Below are 24,295 nucleotides of genomic sequence, written 5' to 3'. Positions count from 1 at the left end.
CACATCCAATTGACAATGCAAGGAATAGGAAGGCAAGGGTGTGAACTGGGTAAGTCAATCAGCAAAACAACACGTGTAGCCATCAGGGATCTCAACCCTACCCTTCTTATCTCATAGAACAACTCTGGTTGGCTTAACTGTTGTAGCATCTCATTTGTCAGATATCTTAAATTCATGTATCAATGATGGCATTTTCCCTCTACACTTCAAAGTTGCTCTTGTTACCCTTGCACATGTTTAAGAATCCTGCACGAACTCAGAAAATGGAAGGCCGTTATTCGTGCTCTTAGCCTCTACCTAGATATTTAGGAACTATTTCACAGGTACATACTCTGCTAACGGAAATCCTTCAGCATCCAACAAAATGCTCAGCACGATTTTTGGGCACACACCTCCACAAATACCGCAGAAGACCCATTTGCATGATGATCATCAGCAGGAGTATTATTCGAAGAACAAGATTAAAAAAAAAATAATGCTGAAATTCTTCTGTTAAAGTCTTTATGGAAACAAATTTATAAGTTATAAACTCTCATTTATGTGGTCCTACGTTCAAAATATAACACGAATTTTGCAAATATGTATATGATTATATCATTGTCATGACTTGGCATGGGCTTTTTGAAGTTCATCCCCTGTTGCTAATGCAATGAGTAGATAGTAAACATTTTTAAATATAACGATTGAAAGACAAAATTAAATGAAATGTAATTGTTGCTGGTTACTGGTTCTTCTCAATTACATAAGAATTAAGGTTTTTAACCCTGATCATTATAATGAGCAGGATTAAGAACCTTAAATACACATGATATACCAAAGAATTATGGTTCATTATGGGTGAGAATAAGTGTTTAGAGATAATTACCTGAAGGCGATGTAAATGTCAATGCACATGATGTTGGGCCAGAAGTAGGAGCACAGCATTGAAAAGTATATCACAAAACCTGAAAAGGTAATCAAATATTATGAAAATGTGCTATTTAATGATGTCTAAAGAGAACTTTTGGCCCCTTGGTGTGAAAATTTTGTGTGAAGACTACAAAATGTTGGCACTGTGCTATTATAATATTAATTTAGTAGCCAGAGGAGGAAAATTAATTGCAGAATCAAATGATCACTTCAGGAAAATATTATAACCTGCCAGCTTGCATTGTAATAGTGCCACTTTTGACTCTATGCAAAGCATGATTTAAGGACGTTGATAAAGAATTTAAATTATTTGGTTAGAACTCAATTTTTTGTTGGGTTAGCTCCAAGGTTGTCCCTGGCTCACTCATCAAGTTCGATGACTACAGGGTGCATATCCTTCAACTCTATGTCACTCATTCAGTGATTCAACCCGAAGGTTGGTGTGGATAGTAGATGGTAGAGCTCACCTTAAACTGTAGCATGGGCGTACCCAGCGAGGGGCAGCTGCCCCCCTAGAAGTAATAATCGCCAAAGTCTTTAAGCAAAATCAGTACTGAATTGAAACGAAAGTATTTAACAAATTTTCTTTAAACCCATGAAAAATGATATGTATCAGTATAAGATATGTAACTAAAATAAACTATTTTTTCAAGGAAATAATCTCATAAACTAATAAAGTGCTGTGGTAATTGCAAAAGACACTTAAAAAGGAGCATTAAAATATTGTCCGATTGAAACTGTTTTTTTTTCAATTAATCCTGCAGGGTTCGCCATGGCGAACTTATGATTTTCTGAAACATGCATTCAATCTTACTCAGTAGTCTAATTCTACACTAAATTCTACTGAATGTGAAATGAAGCTAATGGAGTGAATACGGAAATTAAGATTAAGAATTAGCTTCCTTTGAATACAGCTAAGGCTGTTAACTTAATGTTTGATATAAAATATTTTAACTCTATTGCGTAAATATTATCAGTTACGTTATTGCTGTTGTTAACAAATTATCTACTTTCAATAACTAACGTCAGGAGATGTAATGAAAAGCCATTGATGATGAAGCTGGACTCATATGTTGATCCGCTTAAATGAAATGGCATTCGTAATATTTAATTCAATTTCATAGGTCACGGTCAAGTTATTTCCCCCCTCTCCTCCCCCGAACAAAATTCCTGACTACGCTACTGGGTGGCAGTTATCGACATTAATCGCTAATTGGTTAAAGTTTAAGGTGAAAACTGTATGGATTTAAAATACGTTCGTAAGTGGCACGAGTTCCTTTCCGGCCACAAAAACGTCCACTGCCATTTGGGTGCCCAAACAGCTCACCGACAGGGGCGGTCTGGCCAGGTCAGCTGGTCGGCAATCGCCGAGGGCGTCGAGCTCAGGGGCCTCCAGAGTCCTCTGGATTGTCGACAGGGGCGGATCCAGGATTTCTTTCTGGGGGGGGCACAAGCAAGGCCGTATCCAGGATTTTGTTCAGGGGGGGGCACAAGGATATCTCGTAATACAAAACGAACGCAATGATAATGGGACCGTATTAAAAATCTTGTATATTTTTGAGGGTCTGGGGGGGCACGTGCCCCCGTGCCCCCCCCCTGGATCCGCCTATGATTGTCGATAATACACTACATAGGTCATAACCCTCGTAAACCTATGAGGGAGTTGTGCAGGGAACTGCCATCCTGCCATGCAGTCGAGGACTGTGGGGACCTTGAGCTTCGGGGGGCCCCCACAACACTCGCTTATATTATGAAGCGGCCGGCATGCGCAGGGGAGCTGGTCGCGTTTCTTCTCTCTCTCTCATGTCCCATGCTTAGGCCAAATACGACGACTACGAGTGAATACCCCTCGTGAGAAGAGACCGCGGTGGCAACCGCAAGCGCGACCGTGTCTACATCATTATATTTTAGGGAACAACTACGGATCATGTGACCAGCCCTGACGCATGTCACATTCCATTTTTCCCTCGTCCACTCTTCATAAAGTCTCCAGTTCCGTAGCGAAACTTGATTTCCCCGCAGTTGCTTCTGGGTAGTCGATACCCAAAATTATTCATCGAGAAAAAATATCAGATTACTATGTTTGGTTATAGTTACCCGTCTCACTTGTCTGATTGTGTCTTTTTGACTAATAGGTATATATTACCGCGGGACTCAGTGCCACGGACGGGAAGTAGTAGGAAAGGAAGCGTTATTGGAGGGGTAAGTTGCGCACGCACAGCACATTTATTCTCTATTTTTCCTCACACAGATAGCGAAATCCTAAGTAGTTCAGTGAATGCTGGTTTGGTTAGAGAGAGAGTTTCATCCGCTTTAAAGTATTAATATGAAACGTATTTACTAAAGCGGTGCGCAGGAAGGAAATGAGAAGAAGAAAAAAACTCATTTATTTTAATAACATCTCAAAAAAACTTGAGCGCTTTCCTGAAAAAGATCGGTGTTTCCTGTACCGATTCACAACAAAATGAGAGTTTAGATACTGAAACAATAAGGTCGTTATATCCCTCCATGACGCGTTTTTCTTTTGCTGGTCGCGATCCGCGCGGTGTTCAAATCGAGCGGGTACTTGGCAGGGGCGGATCTAGGATTTTGTTCTGGGGGGGGGAGGGCACAAGGATACCTCGTAATACAAAACGAACGCAATGATATTAGGACCGTATTATAAATCTTGCATATTCTTGAGGGTCTGGGGGGGGGGGGGGGGCACGGGCCCCTGTGCCCCCCCCCCCCTGGATCCGCCTATGGTAATTGGAGCTATTTTGGTGGGCATCTACGAACCACAGTGTATTTCGTATATCGTATGGTTTTTGGTGGGATCTTTAGACCATAAGCTACTAGACCCGCCCGTTGGGGCGGAACGCTGTGGCCAGCATCGCAAGGAGGGGATGACGGAGCGAGACGTCACGGTTGGAAATGCACACGATATACCGTATACGCATGGATGGTATACGCGCTTAAGATATTTTAACGCTCATCCGCTGCAAAGTCGCTGAAAATTGAAGATATTGGGCTCGCAAAATGATTTTAGACATAAAAAATATAGTTTTGCGATGAACTAAGGCATCTTATAGCCTTGAATTGGTGCAAAAAGTTACATTAATCAAGAAAAAGCGAGAAGCGATCGTATTGAATACATTTATTAAGAATGTCATATGTAAACGAGAACATTACGTTACGTTACGTAAACGTTACGAGATATTTACCTAAGGTGACCAAATTTTAACATTCGTAGAGCGGGACACCATTGACCGAGGGGGAGGGGATCCTTGATTAAAAATCTTATCTTTATTTTAATTTATTATAGTTTATATTTATTTATAATAAGAAAAAAATTGCAACGCAAAAATAGTATTTTAACACATATTTTTTTTAAACGTCAACACAATTACAATTTACAAAAATGATGTAAAAATCAAGTCTATTATTATGTTTTTTTGGCATATTTCTTATATTTGAGTGATTTTTTTTGTTAATTTCTTTTGCGGAAAAGATCTTGAAAATTTTCACATGAGTTTGTTTAGTTACATTTCACACATTGAATTGCTTTCATAGTCTCATCACTTGATAGTGCTTTTTCTGATGCACACACTTCATGTACAGTGGAATAAAAGCGTTCAGTCGCAGCATATATTAGCTTGCAAGGGCAGCGAATATTCCTTAATTCTAGTGCATTATTACATGGAATAAGCTCTGTTTCAAAATGATGAAATATTTATAGCCATTTGTACTCCATCAAGATTTGTGCTGAAGCCCAAGATTTTACCCTTTTCTAACCAATTTCAATTTTCTATTTTTAAATAATGATACCTCATTAAAAATATCATTTTCGGAAATATTATTATATGGGAACTTTTGTGTTGGTACAATGATCGAATGATTTTCGAGCATCATTCCAATAAGTTCATGTTTTAATGTAATCCAATGAAAATGTTCGATATAATTTTAATATAGCGTCCAATCTTCTAAATAACCTATGCAGTTACTGTAGAAATGTTTAACGTGATTCATGATATCTGCGCGATTTATTGCACCCACTTCGAGATCACTTATACTCCTACAGATGGTTAACGGAAGAAAATTACTCTCTAACCGCTTTTGATACAGCAATTCTAAATTTTAAACTTCATTCGCTTCTTCGATTACCAAAATGTTATCACCTTCAGTATAAATTAAATAGCATTTTGGAAAAGAGGTGATTGATTGTGTATAAATTCTAGCTAAATTTGAGGGTTCTTTTTCAAAACTCTATTCTAAAATTCTAGGACATTAAACCTGTGATAGAAAGTAGGATTTCATAGTGTGGTATAATTTCAAATCTCTATCTACAGCTGACGAAAGAGCTTACTTGCGCGTTTTACAGTAACCAAGTATTTTCTGATATTCGACTTCCGCAGTTTCATAAAATTCTTTCAGCATTTAACTCGCACAGTAATGTAGAAATAAAAATACATATTAATAACAATATGTTCCACATCTGCGGGCAACAAATCAGCAGCTGTTTGAAATGCGTTCTGTATCATGTGCGCTGCAAAACCATTTTGATAACTTGTGATGAACAGGCCTTAGATCTGAAGGAACGATTATGAAAAATAGCATGGAAAGACATATTTCCGCTAATGCTAGTTTCTTTTCTTCGTCTCGATAAGTTGTTTTTTCTAAAAATTTCTGTATTTTGAAGGGAGATGCAGCAGTACTTGAATATCTTTTACGTTCTTGTGTCTGCAAGTGCTTCGAAATACCAATACAACTACCGTGCAAAATAGAAAATTATCCGTTACATTTCCCACATTTGACAAAGTAATCACTTCTGGATTTTTTAAATAAAATGAGATTCACTTCTTAGATGATCTTCGAATTCGCATCCTCTTTTCTTACGCATTATGACAAAAATCTGAAAAATTAAATTATGTCATTAATTGTTTAAACAATTTAATTGAAAACTCTGTAAGTACATACTTCCATAATTACATGAAAATATATAATATGTTAGTTAATAAATAAAATAAAATTGATTGTTATAAAGAAAATTTATTTTAAAAATTATTTTAATCCAATCCTTTTTTTCTTTCTTAATTATAAATGGATTAAAATGTATAATTTATTCCCAGAATTTTCCGTAGCGTACGTAAGTCGTAGGCGTCACACAGTGGTCTGAGATGCCCTTTTCGGCGGACAGAAGTCGATTTTTCGATTGCGTTCAAACTATCCAAAAATGCTAAATATGTGAAGCTAAAACATCATTCCATTGTAAATAGATCTTTATATCTTCCTTTACTGCCTATTTTTCGAATTACAGGAGTGGTTTTTAGAGAAAGTTGTTTGAGTGTAATTTCTCAAATTTTTGACGGCTTTTTAACTTTATAAATGCCATAACCAATTGCCATTTTTTGTTTTCTTTTGAGTTTATTTCAGCAAACTCACCTTTTTTATGATCCATAAACCTAATTATTAATGTTATGAAAGCGTCCGGGGTGTCAGGATAGCGCGCTTTAATATCATATGCAAATATTTTTTTTAATTATGCACAGAGGTATAAAAAAACCACGCTCTACCACTGTGTTCTCATGTAATAGGATGCAAAGAAAATACTATCCTTGAAGCAATTTAGAAAGAATAATCTGCCTTTAGTTGCCTTTTTTTTTAATTTATAAGCCGAAATGTGTTACAGAGACGCCTGGCTATCCTAACGCCATGGCGCGCTATCTCTCGGCAAGTCGCTTTCGCTGATAAAATCCTCCGTTTTGAGTCTCTCTATCAGACGCAATTGGTTCATTTATTAGCATTATCAGCAACAATTTTATCCATACCTAAACACTACATGATTCAGTGACCATATCAGCAACAATATAGCCTATTTGACACGGCTTAAACTAACAATTCGGCTGCCACTAGGCTTCTCCCAGTGTGCGGCAACTCCAGCTATTGTTGAGATTCCTCTAATTGTTCAGTGAAAATTGAATACTTATTTTCTGTGAACCAGTCTTCGGATATGGCACTCGTGAAGGAATATTTTTTCAATTTACGAGAGGAGTGGGCCGAGAAGGACAGCGTTCGTTACAAGCATCTATATGAGTACATTTTAAGGTAGGTGGAAGTGATTTAATTCCGAGGAGCAACGTACTAAAGTGGATTCATTAACCCATAGCTTGCGTAGCATATCATTTTTGTGTCTTATTCTAAAGTCACAGGGAAGGTCGGACGTGAAAGATGACAGGAAGCCAAGAATTCAAAACTGGCTGTTTTCTTTCATTACTCGGGCGACACTGAGATGGGAAAAGAGCTGTAGAACAATAAACGTGTTTTTGCAGAACAAAAATCTGTGGCTTAATTCAGATATTGATTTTTTTGGCGGAAAAAAATCGAGCCCAAGATAACGAGCTCGGAAATTTCTTAACCCTCTACCTCGAGTAAGTTCAATGTTATCGATGGGATATATTATAGCATTTACGTAAATGAGAGTATTACCTATCAAAAGATTGATTTTATTTAGGTGTGTAGTCCATTCAGTCGTCCGTGTAAGAATTTTGGGTAATTATGCATTTTCCGGGCACCAGTCTTTTTGCGATTTTTTTTCGTCCAATACATTCATAACAGTGTCCTGATTACGAAAATGATAATTTTTTGTGGCGGAAAAGCCGGAAAATTACCTAAAAAGCGAAAAAATCGGAGAAAAAAAATTCCATATAAAGTGGTCATTTGAGTACTCAAAATGTGTGTAATATTATAGCAAACACAGTCGTGCAAATGTTTTTTATATCGAATGTAAAATAAGCTCATTATTACGACTTACAAGCTGGAACTACTTTCTGGTACTGCACTGCGCGCAGCGATTCCTCGCGTACACCGCGAAATGCGAATAAGCCGAGGTGGGTTTGGGTTGGATCAGGGGGTCTATTCTCTAACTCGAAGCGCGGTAGCTTTCTGGTGGAAAGATGCTTAATTAAGCTACTTGCTCCCACTTGTATTCTCTAACGCGGAAGCTCCGGCGAAGGGAGCTTGCAGAAGCTACCGGTAGCTTATTAGGCTCCAACCCTTATTCTCTATGGGATTTGAAGCTACTTCCGTAGCTTCAAACTAGCTGCCACGGTAGCTTCGCGAAGCGCGCCCTCGAACCCCGCGCTTCAGCTAGCTACCATCAAAACACATAGGGAATTCCCATAGGGCCATGGGAATTCCTATGAACCGCCGTGAACCAAGTGGCGCGTGTCGCTAATCTTTTGTTCTATCCCATCAGTCTTTCTTGACACGGCTAGCGATTGAGTGGTAAACAAGAAAAGTGTTGACTATTTTTGTTGTTTTGCGTAATTATTTTCTTTAATGAGGTCGGGAATGCTGCGTAAATTATTTGAAGCCTTCAATTATTGTATTCTTAACAAAGTAGTGGGCATGAGTGACAAATTTCGTGACTAAACATATATGTTTCGGAGTGAACTATCGATCGCGTTAACTAGTTGAATTCATTATTTGGAGAAGAAAAATGTTACTTTCAATCATTTTATATCACGTGAAATCTTATTTTGCATGAAGTCATTACTAGTGAGAAGAAAAACCCCGAAAACAGTGATTATTATTGATGTTGCGAGAGACTGTTGTAGTGACGGTACAAATTGATGCGTTGAAATCATTACCAATGCCAATGTATCCACTGCACAGAGATGGATGTCTTATTTTTGCAAGTGTTTATTCATTTATGATTAACTTTACCGTGCATTATTAGCAACGATCTTTGTTGTGAAGTGATTGTGTGAATAGAGTTTAGTGTTACATAAATGCAGACCGGAGAGAGGTGGATATATTATTGTGTTATAATGCAATGTAAGGTGTTTCATGATAGTTATTAATAAATTTTTTGCTCTTCCAATGAATAAATGTGTTCATGATATCATTCTGCTTTCATTTGTGTGTCTTTGGCCGTATATACGCATTTAATTTCAGTGCCGGTAGTTAAGTTGGTGTATTTGTTTTGAATTTTGAGAAAGTGTAGCCATGGATATTCCAGAAGCCCACGGAGGAAGTCATCACAAAAACAATAATATAATATGGCTTTAATATTGGGAGAAGGAACTACGTTTAATAGGTTGTTTTTTCACAATGATGGTCAAGTTCTAATGAATCGCCCTCGCTTGCAATAGTGCAAGCTTGGCGGTTGGCATATAATACTTATTCATAAAACCATTTAAATATTAATTTAGCCGTCGTGAGAACGGCACGACAGTAGAGTTTTGTGTAAATATCGATTGAAGCATATTGTGAGCCTAAAATGATTGCTTAGGCCAATCTGAGTGAAATGACGTAACTTTCAAACATAATTTTCTCCACCTTCCCATTAACTTTGTTGAAGATATTCCCGAAATAATATACACTTATCGTATGCACATGTTATTGCGATATTCTCTCGCAGTGCAAGAAGGAACAATCTCTGCACAGAAACAGTTGGTCATCAAAATTTTTGCATCAAACAGGCAAAAGCATAAGGAGCGCTGAGTGTAAAGTTCTCGGGAATTAGAACGACAATGTGATAGCATTGGTTTAATGTGTTGGTAGTTTATAAACATTTTCTCTTCATTATATTTACATGGCCTACATGATTATCAATCGTGACACAAACTGCTGCATCGATCGAAACTATTGAATTGATATAAAAGCCGCTTAGCCAAATATAATTATGTCTACGTATTTCTATTATTATGAAAGCTGAAGGCACTCAGCATTTCGTAATTTACAAAGCACATTAATTTCAACTAGAAGAAAAAGTCAGCCGAGAACGACTACATTATGATTTTCCCGCAGGTTACGAAATGAAACGAACGATTTCATTGGTTCTAAGAGTAAAAACTGAGTTCGCACGAAATATTTCTCATACCCCATATCCGGTCTGAGAAAGCTACCAGAAATTCTCGGTCTGAGAAAGCTACTCCCTGTTAGAGAATAAGGTTGGTAGCCAATTCTGGTAGCTAGTTCGAAGCTACCCCGACGGGAGCTTCGAGTTAGAGAATAGACCCCCAGGGCAAGGTTTTCACGTAGAAATCACCGTATTTCGGACTTGTATCACTTTCCGGGCACATGTACGGGCTGGTCAACTAGAAAAAAATATCCTTCGAGCTGGTCCAATACATAACAAAGTGGGAGGTAGAAGTGGGTAAATCACTTTTCCCGGAAAGTGCATAAATACCCAGATTTTATATAATTAAGGAGGAATTATTACCCACTGACCTTTTTTCAAAGTTTCGGAGGATATAAATCTGCGGCCGCAACAAAAAAATTGTGTAGGCGGTCATGCGGCTCTGGGTACTTCACTTTAAACATATACTCCGCCAGATATCCAATGAAATGATACTTCTTTACACCGAATCTCGGAATAGTACTCTTGACCTCACGCCACTGCCTTTCGATGGTATTGGTATGGACACCAGTTTCTGGGTCTACAAAATTGTATGTGTGGTTAACCTGAAGGTGATTAAATCCTTCTGTTGGGAGGCAATCATAGGCCTTCCAGCAGTCACTAATAATTGTTGTGCCCGGCAGAACCCACTCCTTCACGATGCGTAGCAATGTTTCCGAATCTCGGGTTTCCACTGGCACCAAGAAGGAGTGGCGAGTGTTACGGTCGATGCCACCGAAAACCCACTGTCCGTCCACTATGTGGCCACGATTGTGTTTCCTTTTTCCAAATTTAGCTTCATCAATTTCTACGACGATGTGATGTCCACCTAATTTGGTACTGTTCCTTAAGGAGTGGTCAATAAATACCTCTCGGCAGAATGAGTACCAATCTACAACGGTATGCGGTGTGATCCCCAATTCCCGCTGCAGAAACTCTTGTCGTGGTGGCTTAAGGTGTAGAAGAACAGAAATCAATTTCATATATGCGTCCAGCGGTAGATGCGCGTTTTCAAAAAAATGAGCCTTTAAGGGCAGATTGTTTAAATGCGCACTTTTTTGGTGCCTTCTTTGAATGGGACACTTTTCTATTGCACCTAAATTTGAGGTTTTCTAAATTTAGTTGGCACTCGTGTCCGCACCGATCACAAGATATTGATGACTTAAAGACACCGTGGTCGATGCTAAAGTTGATGATTTCTTCTCTCTTCCAAGACGTGCTCTCAAAAAATGGAACTTTACATCCAGTGCAGCGCTCGGTTAAATTGGTACCCGAAGTGGAGGCCATAATTGATACTGAATCCACTTTGGCATATTCGTATTTCGCGGTGTAAGCGAGGAATCGCTGCGCGCGGTGCGTTACCAGAAAATAGTTCCGGCTTGTAATACGTGGTAATGAGGTTGTTTTACATTCAATTTAACAAATATTTCCATGAATATGTTAGCTATAATATTACACACATTTTGAGTACTCAAATGACCACTTTATATGGAATTTTTTTTTCTCCGATTTTTTCGCTTTTTAGGTAATTTTCCGGCTTTTCCGCCGCAAAAAATTATCATTTTCGTAATCAGGACAATGTTATGAATGTATGCGACAGACGCAAGTCTTCGGCCAAACAAACAAAGCGATGTAGCGTTGAAACGTTGTGCGAGCGATCAAAGCGGAGGAGAACCACGGAATTGCTCGACACAAAAACAACTGAAGAGCTGGTTTATGCCAGAGTCCTCTGGATGGCAGTTCTCTACACTACTACAAACTTTGTAGTGTATTATCAACAATCCAGAGGACTCTGGTTTATGCGACAGACGCAAGTCTTCGGCCAAACAAACAAAGCGATGTAGCTCATATGGTAGATGAGGCAATTCATATAAGCCCCAGTAGAGCCAGAAATATAAGGCAAGCTTGTAATATCCATAGATCTGACACCAAGGTAGTTCTTCCCTACAATGCAGACGAGGCATTAGGCTTAATGATTGAGGCAAAGTTGACTAAACATCAGTATACTATGTCCATCAGGAAAGGGGCCAGATCTCTAATGGCAGCAAGACTTTATCCTCCCTAAGAAGAAATTCTTTCTGTAAAAAAACCTGTGCTATCCTTTTGGTGTTACGACTGCTTTCATCCCCAAACGTAGACTCGGCACCCGTGTTCAAAGACCGTGAAGAAATTACGGATGAGGAGTAATTGTTTTACTTCCTCATATCTATTTGCTTCCCTTAATTATTGATTCATTAATTAATTATTATACGAAATAATTTAATGAAAGATATCTCCCCCCAAAGCATAATGGTCATGTAATTATATCTAAGTGAGAAAACATCCATTCATTCGTGTAAAACTGGATTTGGCGACTTATAAATGCGTAAGTGTTTTTCAGACCACCATTGCATCACACGTCGTTGTAGTATAATTATTCAGAAAAAATAACAAATGCGTATTTATTTTTTGAGAAAGTCATTATGCATGCATTAGAAGATATATTTAAGTTGTGTAACACCTTCATATACCTCTACAAATGGGACTGTCGACTTTTGTTCGGAAAAAAGCGCTCCCCAGACCACTGTGCGTCACTTACAAGGCCGGCACTAGACCTTTTTCCACCTCCACAAAATATAAATAACACGAGTGCTGTCTGCTAAATAAAATAATATGCATTTATGAAAGAACTAAATTACTTACCTACTGTCGGCGTCAAAATAATGTGCTGCTGCACTTTGCAAATTTATATCTAAGTGCATGCCATAATAATTAATTAAACGTCATTTCAATAATTCTTCTTAATTTATTTGAAAATTTTATATGATCCGAAAATGCATGATTTTTATGTATTATAGATTATATATGGATATTGAAAAAATACCCCGGGGCGAACGAATGCTGCGTTGCCGCGTCTTGCGCGCGAAACTTAGCTTCCCGGTAACCAACACCAGAGTCCTCATTGCTATATGATGAGAGAGTAGTGTTGGGAGAGCAATCTAGAGGACTCTGACCAACACTGGCCCGGCGCGGCCCCGTTTGGCAGCATGACATTAATAGAAGTTATTTACATTCACAAATATCAATATTTTGACATATTATGGATCATAGAAAATTTTCAAAGAAATTAAGAAGTGTTTCTTGTTATTTTATTTTTATTTCGGGTTAAACTGTAAGACTAGATAATGGTTAAACATTTTCGTTATTTTACTACAAAATATGCGTTACAAAAATAATAAAAAGCTATTTTATTAATATGAATGAATTTTGCAACTTATCGTGGAAGATAAATGTTGTAGACGTTGTAGTTCTCCCTAGGTTAAGTTACAAAGTTCATGAAGTTGACAAAACGGCTAATTTTACGGTGCGCGGAGTCATGTATTGCACTTGCGTGTCGAAATTTTTTAAGTTTTCATAAAAAAATAAAATACAATTGAGAACAAAATTACCTTTAAAATGACACATTACTTAATAATATGGCATACACTAAAGTCTAGATATAAATTTGCAAAGTACAGCTACACATTGACGCGGCGTTAAAAAAATCGATGTTACCAACTTTTAGAGAACTGTTGAAATATTGTTAGATCCGAGAACGCAGGAAAGTAGCCTATGGTCTATGAAGAGGCCACTCGAGTGGCTATAAAGGTGTGCGAACTTTGGATATGCGCTTCTATTCCGGTATTGCCCAGCAGCTGTGATACAAAACATTTACCCCTTAGGATGAGCCCCGTTCCGGAGCTTGAAACTTTGGCCATTATGGAAAAAATAACATGGTGGGAATCCCGAGAAGAGTTTACCCACGCTGCAATGGATGTTGGAATTACGCTTATGGCAGAGAGATGATGCATCCTTTTTGGGCGGTATTCACTTGCTACCATCGCATCAAATCCTTTTTAATTTGATCTACTTTTCACTCGGAAACGATTCGAGAATCGCAGGTTTTATAACTTTTGCTAATCCTTCGACGGGGGAGGCAAACCCCCAAAAGTGGGACCCTGTTTCTTCAACTAACACCACTCACTTGGATTGATAAGTCGCCTTGCCTTTTTTATCAGACAAGAGTATAGTCTTTCATTCCATCAAAATGGAGGCCTTTGATGACATCCTTTGATACGTTTCTTTTCGTATTCTCAGTAATTAGCATCTTTTTCTGTCTACGTAAGTAATTCTGGTACTTACACTACCTTGGATGTATCTTACGAAGTTATAATTTTTGCGTCAGCTAAAGTTGCGGGGACGATCATTGCTGTTGCGTGGTTTTTCCATATACCTCTATGAAAGTTGGCAGACGCATTTTCCCCGCAGAAGTTCCAGTTTGAGTTTAGTCCTTAATGTTTATTTCATGAGGAACGTAGAGATACAAATCGGTTGATTTCTCGTCAGTTTAATTTTCTTCGGATGAATTGATGAAGAAAATTTTGATACTATTTTCCCATACAAGAATTGAGGATGTTAACTCAACGCTCTTTTTCGATTCATTTTTTTCCTCAATTGTCAAGTATCGTTAGGATTCAATCCAGCAGCCATCATCTTTCCTGTCGTCCGTTTGTCTCTCAAAATACTTCTTCATTTGGGGGAACCTTATGCTCCTTTTTGCACACTCACGCAAAAATATCACATAATTTAAAATTTTCTTTTAAAAATGCTTGAGTTTTGTACTTCAATGAAACCCTACTTTTGGCCTAATCGCATTTTCCGTAAGTTTAAGTACTTCCTGTGGTACCGCTTTATCCATTTAGTCACACACATAATGGAAGTGAAGTGCGTCAGCATTGTTCGTTCGCCTTTGTAGAGAGGCCTCGAGAGGCCTTTTCATAGACCGTAGGCTACTTTCCTGCGTTCTCGGATCTAAAAATATTTCATCACTTCTCTAAAAGTTGGTAACATCGATTTGTTTAACGCCGACGAGGCGCCAAATAAGGGACAAGTCGTCTCCCTGCGCATCCTTTTTTACCTTGTACCATCTTCCGATTTATATTATCAAAGATGAACGCCCTCCTAGCAGCACACGCGGGATGAATTTCGCCGTATTCGAGGCGTGGGAGGGGAAGAAGCGAGCGGGGAGGGGACGGGATCCGCCTGCCGTTCTTGTATCCGCGACGCTGCGTGGGCGTTGGAATATTTTCTTCGCGGACGCGGACTAAAATTAGGCATTTTGTGGCTAAACGGTGGCAGATACGTCAAATGCACGTAATTTTTTCTGTAAAAGTAGGGCCAATTACTCGGCCCAATCTATATTGAATGACCATAAAATATTATATTTTTCGAATTTTGACCCTCCCACCTAAATTGCATTTGAGCGAGGGTCAGGGGTTCACGTAGAGGTCTCAAATTTATTTGAACCTCTGTCCCCAAAGTCAACAGGGATGCGAACAGTCAACAGAGAAAGGGATGCGAACGACTCTAGAAACAAGAAGAAATGTAAAAGATAGAGACCTCGAATTTGGATTTCATAAATTGTAAGCACAACTCTGAAGGTTGCAAAATACCAATGCGTATACTAGAGGGTAAGTAAAAAAAAACAAAGTTAACTTACCAAATGCCGTGCAGGTGTTCTCGTTCAAGTTCCCTCCAGCAATTTGGACGATGGCAAGGGAAATATATCCCACTAGTAGGCTGACTATATGACACATCAAACGCTTCCCATGTAAATTTCTTAATTCAGAAGTCGTGGAATAGATAACTAGGGAAATAATGAGAAAGACGATTGATATGGTCATTCCAAGATTATAAATAGAATAGCGAAGGGTGTCACAAATATGTTCGTAATCTATGGGAAGAGGAAAGCAAACGTAGGGAAGGTAAAGGTTATCATTCTCAACATATTCCAGACAGTAGTTCGATGTGTTCCACCCAAACTTTTTTAACAGTGGCGCTTCCAATGTTCCGTCAGTGGCATTTATATAAAACTCATCTCCTGGATAAAACTGGGGTTCGAGAAGGAAGCCCCAGCAATAATTGCCGTATAAGATGCTGAATTGGCTTAATTCGATCACATCTGATTCTGTATCGGCACTTGTTCTTGGGCGGAACCAATCCCGACTTGATGGGGAATCTCGATGGGGAACACACTGTAAAGTGTCGTTATCCATTGCATGGTCCCAGGGACAGCACTTGCGAAGGCAAGGCTTGCTCAGTTTACATGGACATGCATATAGAGTGGTCGTTCCATTTGCTGTCTCTGCCCAATGTGTGCCAGGAGGGTACAATTGGTTTGCGTCAACATCCTTGATGGTCCCATTGCTGAAGAAGATTGCATGCCGGATTTCGGACCTTTGCCACGGAGGGCAGAGCTCATGGGTGGTGAGCTCATGGGTGGTGACGGTCAGGAAAGGTGCAATGGCTATGAGCGAAGCCAAGATACAGATGACTGAAGGGCAGTGGACCATGGCGTCTGCAACTGGACATGGATGAAAAAAATTACAGCTTTTTTATGTCATGCATTCTGAAGTGAAGCTGACTATTAACCCATCATAACCCAATGTTGCTTCTAAGCAACATGAAAAATGTATACATTTTCAGCTTTACTTGGGAAATATCTAAACTACTCATTAATTTGTGGTCAAGTTTCCAACACGAAAACTCTAAAAATTTGATTTCTCCCAGAAGTGGCTCTGATTTAGAAAGAGTTGAATACATAAATTGTGCATTGGATGTGGCTTCCATGCTCAGGAATATAAGAGTTTCGTTTATTGTGTTCACAACAGCTTGAAAGTATCAACTGCTGAAAAAGAAGGTTTTGGAACTAAGGAGGTCTTCTTCGAACCAACTTATACATACATGTCTCCACTCACCCCTCTTTAATGAGTATATTTTTAAGTATTTAATTTTTAAATATTTTTTTCTACCTGTGATGACATTTTTTTTAAAATGATGACAATCTTTTTGTTTTGGCGAGTGGTATTTACAGTACCGTTAGACTTCATTAATATTACATTTATAAATATTATTATAATGTTATTCTGACTGACCTACCTACAAGGTTATAAAATCTCCTCCCACTAAGCAAACCATGAACACAAAATTAGGTAACTCTTTGTGTATTATCGGGTTATAAATTTCTCTTATCTAACCTTTCGTTCATAATTGTTATTTTTATGCATTATGCTGTGTAAAATAGAGTTTCAGAAAAAATGTTCGTAATAGTGTAATTATTATTGTATGCTATTCATTTGAATTCAAGTTTAGTTCAACCGTGATAAAAAAGTAAATTTCTAGTAAAAGTACAAGAAAAAGTACTAGAAGAAAATCCTAAATCCCTTTGGTCGTACGTGAGATAGCTTCAGGAATAACATTCAACCGTTGATTCGTTATTTGACAAAGATGGCAAACTTGTCACCAAAAATTTTGACAAAGCTGACGCATTAAACTCCCACTTCGAAAGAGTATACACTACTGACGATACTCAATTTAATTTAGACATCCCATGTACAGAGGAATCGATGGAAGAAATATCTATACAACGTGATGGGATAACTAAACAACTAAAATCGATTAAGAATAGTAAATCTCCGGGTCCGGAGGGAATACCCGCGCGTGTCCTCAAGGAGTTAGCTCCACAAATCACACCTTACTTAAGAGATAATATTCAAGAAGTCACTATCAAAAGGAAATTTAACGCTAGACTGGAATATTGCAAGCGTTACACCCATGTTTAAAAAAGGAAACAGACGTGACCCAGGCAACTACCGTCCAATTTCATTAACATCGATCATAGGCAAGATACTTGAGCATATCGTCGTTAGCAATATCATGACTTTCTTGGACAGACGTAACTTCCTCCATGACTGTCAGCACGGATTCAGAAAAGGTAGATCATGCAAAACACAGCTCGCGCTCTTTCTTAACGATGTTCTAAAATCTGGTGAATCGAAAAGACAAGTTGACGAATTATTTCTAGATTTTAAGAAATCTTTCGACTCGGTACCTCACAACAAACTTTTATACAAATTGCTGTCATGCGGATTAAACGAAACAGCTGTAAACTGGATACGTAACGTACGTTTTTCAGTGATCGTATACAAAAAGCAATTCTTGACGGAATTAGCTCTGATGTGGTAAATGTTACATCAGGTGTTCCACAAGGAAGCGTAATCGGACCCCTATTGTTCATAATATACATTAATGATCTCTGCTCCCGCATTAGCAGTAAAATGCGTTTATTTGCTGACGACGCTGTCATCTATCGCGAAATTAGTGATCACTCTGACTATGAAATTCTATCATCGGACTTAAAGAACTTTCATTTGTGGAGCCAGGAGTGGGGACTCGAACTTAATCTGAACAAATGCATGTCGGTGCATTTCTTGCGGAGTTCGACCGACTATAACAATGTTTATTCTATGGATGGTATTAACATAAAGGCAACAGACGAAGTGAAGTACCTGGGAGTTACGATAACCTCGAACCTCTCGTGGGGAACACGTATAAGGAATATCTGTGGCATGGCCCTGAAGACATTAGGATTCGTCAAGCGTATTGTGGGAATATTTTCGGATGAGCAAGTGAAAGGAAGGTGCTATTTCGCAATCGTACGTCCGCACCTTGAATATGCAGCGAGCGTATGGGATCCGGTACAGAAAGGCTTAATGCGCGAACTGAATAAAACACAAAGGAAGGCTGCGCGTTTTTTCAAAAACTGCTACGGGCGCACAGACGGTGTTACCCAGATATTAAGCGAATTAGGCTGGGAGCAGTTGGAGACTCGGAGGCTGCGTGCTAGGCTTAGGTTGCTTGAACAATTGAGAATGGATATCTTTAAGAGCGATACAGAGAACATAATATTAGAGCCACACTATATTTCCAGGTCCGATAGAAGCGATAAATTAAGAGAGATGTTTTGCCGATCGGATAGATATGGGAATTCGTTTTTCCCCCGAACCATAAAGAACTTTAATAACGCTGGGTCCCAACCTCGTTAGAGCACTTCATTTTTTTTATTTTTGGAACACCGTGGAGCTTCGGTGGAGCCGGCGCCGGTGGATAAAGTCTCTTGGCAGCCTCAATAGGAAGCCCTGATTTCTTAATTAGTGCTATCGTTTTTCTGGTGATAGAATCAGTGGGATCCCGTGATAGCCTTCGGTAAGCTGGATCCATAAGGCCAACGTACCATTAAGGCCTATCGTTAGTTCCATTGGGGCGCCCACCTACCAACTAGCCAAATACCTCGCGAGTATCCTATCCGGGCACATTGGCCATGGCGACCATCACATCCAAAACTCATCTTAGTTTGTGAAAACAATTGCTGATATGCGATTGGAGAGCACGGACATAATGGAGCTTCAGCTTCGATGTCGTATCTCTTTTTACTCGTGTGCCAATCATGGATACGATGGAGCTATTGAAGGCCAAATTTGACCATGACACAGTGCTTCTCTTTCATCACACCCTGACGACGACTTACTTCAAGTACAACGACACCTTCTACGAACAAACAGATGGAGTTGCTATGGGTTCTCCTTTATCTCCCGTAATAGCCAACTTTTTCATGGAGGCTTTCGAAGAAGAAGCAATTTCATCTGCAACCCTCAAGCCCAGATGCTTCTATCGCTATGTCGACGACACCTTCATCATTTGGCCTCATGGGAGGGAGAGTTTACAACATTTCCTGAGCCATATGAACAGTCGACATGCAAACATACAATTCACGATGGAAATCGAGAAAGACAATCGGATCCCGTTTCTGGATATCCTTATCCATAGAAGGAATGGCGGCACCCTCGGTCACAGCGTCTACCGCAAGCCGACCAACACGGACCTCTATTTGAATGAACGAAGTCACCCAACGGAGAGCAGTTTTGTCCACCCTTTTCTATCGAGCCAAAGCCATAGCGGACCAAGAAAGCCCGCCAAAAGAGATAAGACATCTGAAGACCACCTTCAAGCAAAATGGCTACAGTAATGAGGAGATACACTCGGCCCTAAAAAGGAGCATTAAAAACCTAGGCTCTTTAAATGAGGAAGAAAGACCAAAGCCCATCGCTATAGCCAAAATTCCCTATGTGTCTACGGTGTCCGGGAAAATTTCAAGGTCCTCCAAAAACACAGTATTGACACCGTTTTCCAACCATGCTCCAAACTAAGAGATCTACTTGTTCAAGCAAGGGATCCTTGTGGTTTTGAAATACCAGAGGTCTACCAAATTCCTTGCGAGTGTGGGCAGGTGTACGTTGGGAAAACGGGAAGAACTATCAATACCAGGATCAATGAACATAAAGGATAAATTTGGATTTTTTTAAACACTGATCTGGCGGCAGACGCTGGAGATCTTTAAAAAAAAGTGAAGAACGCAATTCACGGGCGAGAAGAAGCAGAAGAAATTTGTACACGATTTGTACCGTACAGTATTAAAATATTCGTGAATTGTGCATGTAATGGATAGAGTTAGTACATGGCATCCTATTGTAAGTCTAATCCCCTTCCTCTCCTTCCAATGGTAAACTATTGTCTTATGGCTGCAATAATTTGCCCCCAAAAGCCTTCGAAATCCAGCTAATGCACGAAATCTAAAGATGAAATTGAAACTTTAAGTTTCATTAATTTTATTATCAGAGGCTTATGTTTAGGTAGCTGTATAAAATTAAAACATCATCATGAGACTATCATTCTTTCCTTGATTTGTGGACGACATTTGTCCTTCACGCATCGACTTACTGAAGATTGCCTTACTGCCATAAAAAAATGTCTTGCCCTATGTTTCTTGGATATCCTCCCTCATGAATCGTAATGCTACGAGAATCTTAAAATATAAAACATTTAATAGCGGGTATTTCAAGCTACCTACAGCTTTTCGAAACAAGTAAGAAATCTGCTAGCAATTGTAGCACAGAAAGCAAATAAAAGCCCGTTCCTCCGTTCACTTTAACAGAGCATCCATTAAAAATGTATTTCTAACTTTTTAACTACAAGCGAACTTTTAGTTCATCCACTATATCTACTTAAAAAGTAAGTAACAACTTTTGACACACGGAAATATTTAGTGAAAATATCATAATCGTATGCGAACCGATTACCTACACCTATCCCGTATCCTCCTTCTCAAGGAAAACTTTTTTCCCTTGAAACAGAGCTGATTCTGGGCTGAAACTCCACTGAATGTGTGAAAACTGCCTTGAAACTACCTTGTAACTGCACTGGACTGCGTTGTCCTCAACAAGAAAAAGAGCACTCAACTGAAACTCTGATGCCATTCTCCCTTGCAAGTCCATTGCATTTGAACTGCTTCTCCCTTGCTGCATGTGTGCCCCACTGATACTGAACTGGACATTAGGCTCAGGCCAGGCCGAATTTATGACAACACTGCATCTCCCTTGCCGCATGTCATTACTGCCTTGCCACAGAGCTGCTGCAGCATTTGGGTATCCCCTCTCCCTCATTAATTTGAACTGGTTCTCCCAGGTTCTCCCTTGCTGCGCGTGTGCTACCCATCGTAAGTTTTGCCAACATGCGGAACCCATCTACCGGACATATACGCAACCCCTGTTTGCAGCGGCAACGTATTTTTTAAATGTAGCTTTTGGCAACACGTATATATTTTCCCGCGCGGCCAGCTGTCGGTTGCCGTTATTTCTCTCAAGTTGCTAGGAGCGAAAGACGAGTGGGGAGCGTGGGTTTTGGCATGAAAAGATTGATGTAATAAATATTTTCCCGGTACTTCGACGGTTGTTAACGGCAAGAATTAATCGAAATTAAGGTGAAGGGGAGAACGAGGCCGGAGGTGGTGACTGCAGTCAAAATTGGAGGTAAGCGTTTTAACTTCTCTGATGGTATGTGCATTCCTTCCATGTTTAGCCATGAGAACGTTGACATTAAATTCGTGTTTTAATCCAGGCACGTTTAAGGGTTTCAAACTCCTTTTTCGGGGGTTATACAGCCAATAACGAATTCTTCTTTCAACGCGTTGGCGTGTTATTACACGAAATTATGATCAGGATATGGTCTGCGATGGCATAAAAGAGCGTGCTCCCATCTTAGTGACTACCCTTGACATTTTCATACATTATTTTCTCGTTTATGACTTATAAAATCTCTATTTCGCGTCATTTATCGCATGCATTGCGTAAAATGAGGCGACGTGTTGCGGGTTGCCTACCAACAAAACTGCTTTCGGTGGTACGATAAAAGGTCATTTTCTCGATAATTAAAAGCAATAGAGCTGACATATTTGGTCTAAAATATCAAAGAAAGACCAATGTTATACCCCAATGGAAAAATTTAGTGCTTGCTAAAACCAAATTTAAATGTTTTATATTTTTTACGTTTTATATCATATCTGTAATACCCACCCGGGTACGCAACTGTTGCCGGGTATTACGATACACTCCTAAAAAAAGAGGCAACACGAGGCACCCTAGTGCCTACCCCGTGCCATTGGGCGCGAGAATCGCCTGACATCAATTTACTTTACCACGAAAATATCGGAAAATTGCAAGTTTGCGCAGGATTTTATTGTTCCGTTACATAGAATAAATATCACTCGAATTGCTGATGAAAATCTCTCCGCGTAGATGAGTAAGTTTATCTCTGATTTAGTTAAAATTTAACAGGAAAACATTAAATTTTTAAATAATGCACAATGGTCACTCGGAAAGTGATATTTTCCAAGAATCATTGCTTAATAGTATCCAAAAGATGTATGACAGCATTAAATATTCACCAATAGAACAATATTTACATTTTGCCTGCACACTAGGGCAACAAACATTGAGATGTTTTGCAAAAAATGTAGATTTGGACTTCCGCGATTTTTTGTCACTTTTTCAAAGATAATGTACCTATATAGAACGTACATAAATAAATAAAAATAAGGTAACGTATTTGGGTGTCATAGGCATTCTTGAACAAGAATATGCAACTTTTGGATCAATACAAAATGGTAAAAAATTGTTTTTTTTACCAGCTTTTTTCGATTTCCGCCCACTGTGCGACGTCACTCATGATATCAGCCGGTCGGGTCGGCTGTCTTTCCCACCCTAAAAATATGCATCCGATTTATGGCAGTATCCTGAATGCAGCGATAAAAATTTAACATTTGAAAATAATATTTTAGAGTAGTTGTGAACACTTACCCTCCCACATTCTCACAAGGGACATTCTCATTCAGCTTTCGGGCCTTTATTTTCGGTTAAGATAGACAGTATAAAACACCAAACATAATTGTTTTCGGAGTTTTTCACGCATCAAAAGAAAAAATAGTTAAGTGACAAGTATGCACACTTCATTTATGTGGATAGTAGAAAATATTCCAATTTTACCTCAAAATATTCTGTAAACCATGCTATGAATTGGCTAAAGGGGTAAGTGTAAACAGTGTTGCATCATCTGAGTGGTCCGAGATGCTGTGATGCTGTTCCCTTCTACGTCCGCACGTATATTAGCCCTATCGAGATAAGTAGTTGGTTCCAACGTCAACTATCTGCGGAGCATATTGATTAAGAAATGGGTGTGAGCTGGTTCCTGAGGTGGCGCATGAGCTGCACAACACGTGGGGCATACAGCGGTAATTGTCCTCACGAGAAAAGTTTTGATGTTGGGAACAATATTTTACCCTATCAACGCTTCGCATGAGCAAAGGTTGCGACCAACTGCCTCAATGGTGGAGTTTTAGAAGGGACTATTGTTTGATTACGTGACCGGATTGGGGGGTCTTACTGGAGTCTTGCCCCAGGAAATTTTTATAAACAGTGATTTATAAAGTTTTTTTTTAGCATTTCAGAAGAGTCATATTATCAACATTAAGACCCGACTCTCGATAACTTGACTCTCCGGGAAAAATCGAAAAGCCTTACACATCTTTTCCTCCCCCATATCGAATTTTCGAGGGGGCTCGGCCCCCTCAGGCCCCATGGAGTCGGCGCCTCTGCGCGTGCGTGTAGTCATGATAGCAGCGTTAATCAACGGGCGTGAAGGATATGAACTATAGTAGGAATTATCACTTGAATAAGAAAACTAACTCACCTGTACTGGCTGACTGCGAGGCTAAAGGGCGAGTAGTATTTTCATTTCAAGATGAGACCTGTTGGTTGGCTATATTGCGATGATCCCAGCGACGCGGAGCAACTGTCCTTCACCTTTTGTGACCTACTCTCAACTGACTCCTCTTACATCCCGCGAGGGACGGGACAAGGAAACCCGTCTGGTATTTGCTTGGCGAAGAAAAATTTCCAATGATTCGGGATGAAAATTCATCATTGGTGGAGATTTCAGTATCCCCTGAGTAGATTAGGGAGAATACAGCTAATTTTCATGCATGATAGGAAAAAAATAGCTGCGAGGCTCTCGTAGCTATGTTTACGTGGAATGAATTAGAACAATTCGCAAATAAAGTCAACGGAGGGGGCAATATTCTTGATTTACTGGCGAAAAATTTACCATATAGCAGCACGTGTGATGTGTCACGGGTTAGGCTTCCTCCATCATTTCACGGGAAAATTCCTCGTTAAGTTCCGCAGCGCTGAGTGGAGGCAGAATAACGAGCCGCCCCAACACAATTGTTTTCAATCGGGAAATTTTGGGCGTATGCGT

The 24,295-nt window shown here is 39.4% G+C and overlaps 1 protein-coding gene across 1 annotated transcript in view; it reads right to left on the bottom strand.

Annotated features, from left to right (window-relative positions):
* LOC124158821 (G-protein coupled receptor Mth2-like) overlaps positions 1 to 23,974 on the bottom strand; it is a 37,014-nt gene extending 13,040 nt beyond the window's left edge. Inside the window, exons 1-3 of the mRNA XM_046534165.1 lie at positions 23,729 to 23,974; positions 15,309 to 16,172; positions 866 to 944 (exon numbers count right to left, since the gene is read on the bottom strand). Coding sequence (XP_046390121.1) covers positions 866 to 944; positions 15,309 to 16,161 — 932 coding nt within the window. The 5' untranslated portion in view covers positions 16,162 to 16,172; positions 23,729 to 23,974. The remainder of the gene's footprint in view (positions 1 to 865; positions 945 to 15,308; positions 16,173 to 23,728) is intronic.
* Positions 23,975 to 24,295: the final 321 nt, after the last annotated feature.

The sequence above is a fragment of the Ischnura elegans genome, chromosome 5 (genome assembly GCF_921293095.1).
Source record: "Ischnura elegans chromosome 5, ioIscEleg1.1, whole genome shotgun sequence".
Taxonomy (NCBI): Eukaryota; Metazoa; Arthropoda; class Insecta; order Odonata; family Coenagrionidae; genus Ischnura; species Ischnura elegans.
Note: the sequence above shows the minus strand (reverse complement) of the source record. Positions and strands in the feature narration are given on the sequence as shown.